Genomic DNA, 5129 nt, shown 5'->3' with positions numbered 1-5129 from the left:
GATACTTGTATTATTGTTATCACTATATATTATCTTGCGAGCTGTAAGGCTCACTCTTGCTTTATTTCTTCATCACACAATAACAGTTAGGAAAGATGGCCAGACTCCAGCAGACCCAGCGCAAGCGCGTGGGAAGCGTCCTGCGTCTTCCCGTTGATGTTGTAGCTGCTATAGCTGCAGAGGTAGATCTATTGATAGATCAGGCATTATACTTTTGAGAATTAATTATGTATAATTATAACTTGTGGCAGATAATGGCAATTAACTGTAAATTTATCAAGTAATCATTTTGGGTTGTAATAACTTTTAATTGTGGATTCAAGGACTTGTACTTATTTTAATTTCATCTCTGAGACTATAACGGGTTGTGGTGTGTGTTAGTGTGGGGTCACAGCATAAGGTTATTTATTATTAATTAAGTGAAGTGATATTGTGGAAAGAAAGACCGTGATGACCCGGATCCCTGACCCCGGATCTGGGGGTGTTACACAAATCTTCCTTTTCTGGCTTGGCATATCTTTAGCATCCCGTGATTACTTTAATCTCCTCTGTCAGTTAATCTTTGCCATTGATCTTGCACATCTCTCAAGCTGCTTTTTGTAGACTTGTCAATCCAGCTGTGTGAATTGTTTGTTGATTTGCAACCTTGGATATTGAACTGTTCTGCAATTCTGTACTTAGAGAAATTTCTTCACTTCGAGATCTCCAATCAAGCTGTAGAGAACTCGACATCTCGATAGGCATGTTGGCTTGTCTATATCTCTGAAACTTCATTGTTAACTTGACTTATCGACAACTCTGAGTTCTCTAGTGAATTTTGGTTTATCGATAACTCAAAGTTCTCTAATGGAATTTAGCTTATCGATAACTCAGAGTTCTCTAATGAATGTATACTTGTCGATATCTCTGAGTTCTCGAATGGGCAATTCCCGAGTTCTCTATACCCGGTGGATGTTGCTTATCCGTCGAGTAGTGAAGGCTTATCAGTCGAGTAGACATTGCTCATCCGTCGAGTAGATATTGCTCATCCGTCGGGTAGATGTTATTCATCCGTCGGTACTCTCTGGAGTTTAAATGATTTCTCGATAAGTCATTCTGGAGTTCTCGAATGATTTCTCTATAACACTAATTTTGTGACTTGTAGAGATCTTGACTTAGAATGTTTTACACCAAACAGATTTATTCAACTCCAAGCTTCTTCATAATTCTTCTGAGGCATGATCATCTTGATCTTCTTCCAGATAGAATTCTTAGGCTTGACACTGTTTAGAGAAAAATGCTCCAGTCTGCTCCATTTACATTTTACAGACATTAAGTGTTATAAGTATGAATTATAGATTAAGGTTACAATACAACTAATCTTAGGGTTGTCAGTATGACTTAGTCTTGTTATGTTACAGGCATGTCTTGCACAACAATGGCAATTAGCTAAACAAGGCAAACTAGCTAGTTCATGGGCTGCTCTATTAGCTTGATTCCTAACAAAGTGAATTGATGTGCTTGGCAACTCCTCCAGGAGCATTTTACATGAAAAAGCACTTTTTCCAATTCTAATAAGTCTTTACATTCTTCTTAATTTCGTGAATCACCAACATCAAATCTGTCTCGATTACCACCTATGACGCCGTGATTTGCTGCATCTTAATCCATGCTAGAGCCTCTCTAACACCAATGGACTCTGCTTCAAAAACCGTAGCTATTGCTTCTCTACAAATTACCCTTCCAGCCACAAAAGTCCCAGTATGATCCCTTAAAACCATACATATCGAGAAAGTTGCATCAGCTGAATGAAAAGAAGCATCAGCATTGACTTTATTGGAGCCTGGGTCTAGTGTTTTCCATCGGTGACTACTGCTAACAGCTTGATGACAATGATGTTGTCTCGCCTTCTTCTTTAGGCGCTCTGCTCTCCAAATTTTGATATGTTTGGCACTACTATCCATAGCTATCACTACAATAATGGATTTCTCCTCCCAAACCTTTTTATTTTTCCACATCCAAACACTCCAAAGCACTATGCAGATCTTCAACAGATCCTCCTCTTTCGCCATGGAGAGCATATACAAAAGCCAATTTGGAGCATCCTCCACTGAAGACATATCTTGCTCAAAACCCACATGATTCCAGCATTGTTTGGCAAACTGACAGTCAAAAAATATATGCAACATATATTCTATGTCGTTATTACACATGGGACAAGTTATAGGGAGGCAAATACCTTTAGAACAAAGTCTCCATCTGACTGGAATTGAATTACGACAAAATTTCCAAATGAATATCTGAATTTTGTGAGGAATGAATAAAGACCAAATTCTCTTCCACCCATGACATTGGATGACTTCCTCATTGCTTGTATACTGCATAAGCCAGAACCTATAACCATGTAGTTGATTCCGCCCATACTAATTTATCTCTCACATCTCAACTAGGAATCGGAGTAGCAAGAATTGCTTTGGCATCCATGGGGAGAAAATTCTCCCTCACCATACCAACATTACAACTTCTTGATGTACCATCGATATAAATAGAGACCTTCCCATTCCTGCCTACATACATGTGATCATTCTCCACACAAAATTATTCCTTACTCCTGAGTCATTGATCTCTTGTAGCATAAATATCCTCACCATTTTCAACCACCCACCTATACCTCTTCCGAAGAGATTGTAATGTGGTTAACAGACCTTTCCAAACAAAACTCGGATTGTGACCTTCTTGACCATCAAGCATACTGTTACTAGAGAAATATCGAGCCTTGAAAATTCTTGAGACCAGCAAATGGGGATTTTCGATCATATTCCAACATTGCTTGCCCAACAAAGCTAAATTAAAGCCATATAAATTTTGAAATCCCAGTCCACCACTAGGTTTTGGCTTGCTCATCTTATTCCATGATAACCAGTTTAATCCCTTCCCTTCATCATTGTTTGATCGCCACCAAAACTTATTAAACATAATCTCGAGATCTTGACAAATGAACTTAGGTAATAAGAAGCAGGACATGGTGTAAGCTGGAATAGCTTGAGCAACATTCCCTATAAGAACCATTTTCCCAGCCCTTGACACTGGTTTCTTGTACCATCACTGTATCCGTTTATTAGCACGATCTTTAAAATAACCAAACACTCTTGTTTTCGAACGACCTACAAGTGAAGGAAGGCCCAGATAATTAGTGCCAACAATACTATTATGAACACCAAGTATATTCGATATTTTTGCCCTCTGTTCTTGTCTCATATTGGAACTAAAGTAGATCCCCGACTTCGTGTAATTCACTGACTACCCAGAACATCTTTCGTAGTTAACCAAAACTGATTTAACAGCATGAACTTCGACAGTCGTTCCTCGAAAGAAAAGGAAGCTGTCATATGCGAACAAAATATGAGAGACAACGGGCGCTGTAGGAACAATTCTTAAACCATGAATCATGTTAGTGGCTACTGCGTGATCCAAATCATTCGAGAGGCCTTCAACACACATGAGAAAAAGTTAAGGTGATGGAGGATCACCTTGCATTAGTCCTCGTTTAGGTAAGATTAGGCCAACCATCGAGTCATTAATACAAATGTGATACGACACTGTTTTCACATATAGCAGCATCCATTGAATCCATTTCTCTGAAAAATTCATGGCTTACATCCTTTTTTTGAGATACGCCCAGCTAACTCTGTCATAAGCCTTATTGTTATCCAACTTCAAAGCAACTTCTCCCTCTCTACCTCTATTTTTCAACCGAAGGTGGTGGATAAGCTCAAACGCCACCAGTACATTATCAATGATACTTTTCCCTTATATAAATGCGTACTAATTCTCTGAAATAACTCCGGGAAACACCACTTTAATTCTGCTGGCTAGCACTTTCGACAAGATCTTGTACAACACATTGCAAAGTGCAATTGGTCGTAAATCCTTCATTCTATCTACATTATCTTTTTTCGGGATTAGAACCACATTTGTGCTATTAAAATCATTGGGAAAATTTTTGTTACTCAACCAATCTTTGCAATACCCAAATATTTCTTGTCCCATTACTGACCAAAAAGTCCGGAAGAAGGCTGGATTCAATCCATCTGGCCCCTATACTTTATCGGGGTGCATTTTGTTTAATAGCCTCCGAAAATTCCTCAAACACCAATTATTTCGTCGGAAACTTGTTTTGTTCCTCGGTAATTCTTCTTAGACTTTCAGTCGAACTAGTATCACTCTCAGTCGTGTCTCTTGCAAATAATTCAGCAAAATAGTTATGAACAATCTCACACATACCCTCCTCATTCTCCACCCGGTTATTACTCTCATCGACCAAGTAACCGATACGATTTGACTTTCTTCTAGCTGAAGCACTCGAGTGAAAGAACTTGGTATTATCGTCCCCCTCTACTAGCCAAAATAATTTAGCTCGTTGTTTCCAATAGGACTCCTCTTGATCAAACAAGTTATTTAGCTTCTCTTTTGCTTCCAAGAATTGTTGTACACTAGTAGAATCCACCTTATCGGCCAACCTCTCCATTATACCTTTCTGCTCCTTGATTTTCTCTTTAAACTTATGGAAGAAGGCTCTCCCCCATCTAGCCATGTACGAAGAGACTTCGAAGAGCTTGGGAAGCAAATGCACCGGTGGGATATCTTTCCAGAACTCTTAAACTTCAGAAACAAAGTTAGACTCCCTTAGCCAGATATTTCGAAGCAAAACCGAAATTTCCTATGAGAAATTTCCACCTTCAACAAATTTAGTAGAATAGGATTGTGATCCGATCTTGATGTTGGAACCACTTTAAGATGACATAGAGAGAACTTCGACCACAAAACTGCAGAGGCAAACGCTCTATCCAGCTTCTCACGAACCCAAGAATCAGAGCCGCGACTTCTTTCCCATGTGAACCTTCCTCCAGTCCGATCTGTTAGATATATTTGATAATGTCATGGCTAATATGTTTTATGTTTAGATTTCAGATCTTATTTGAACAGAACAAATCAGTACTTAACTGATCAGTACTTATACTGGACGTCAGAACTTAAGGGATATCAGTACTTATGTTATCAGGAGATAAGCATCAGGAGATAGATATCAGAACTTAAGTGCTGAAGGACGATCAGATAAGGACAGTAGCTGATTAAAGTTAAGAAGATCA

General features: G+C 38.8%; 1 protein-coding gene across 1 annotated transcript; it reads right to left on the bottom strand.

Annotated features, from left to right (window-relative positions):
* Positions 1-2595: 2595 nt before the first annotated feature.
* On the bottom strand, positions 2596-3048 carry LOC141718405 (putative mitochondrial protein AtMg00310). Its single transcript, XM_074520786.1, has one exon. The coding sequence runs from the start codon at positions 3046-3048 to the stop codon at positions 2596-2598; it is 453 nt and encodes a 150-aa protein (XP_074376887.1).
* Positions 3049-5129: the final 2081 nt, after the last annotated feature.

The sequence above is a fragment of the Apium graveolens genome, chromosome 4 (genome assembly GCF_009905375.1).
Source record: "Apium graveolens cultivar Ventura chromosome 4, ASM990537v1, whole genome shotgun sequence".
NCBI lineage: Eukaryota > Viridiplantae > Streptophyta > Magnoliopsida > Apiales > Apiaceae > Apium > Apium graveolens.
This window is presented reverse-complemented; position numbering and strand designations above follow the sequence as displayed.

What these genes read in the sequence shown, in the direction of transcription:
- LOC141718405 (XM_074520786.1), bottom strand. Translation starts at nt 3,048, where the DNA reads ATGGTTCTTATAGGGAATGTTGCTCAAGCTATTCCAGCTTACACCATG.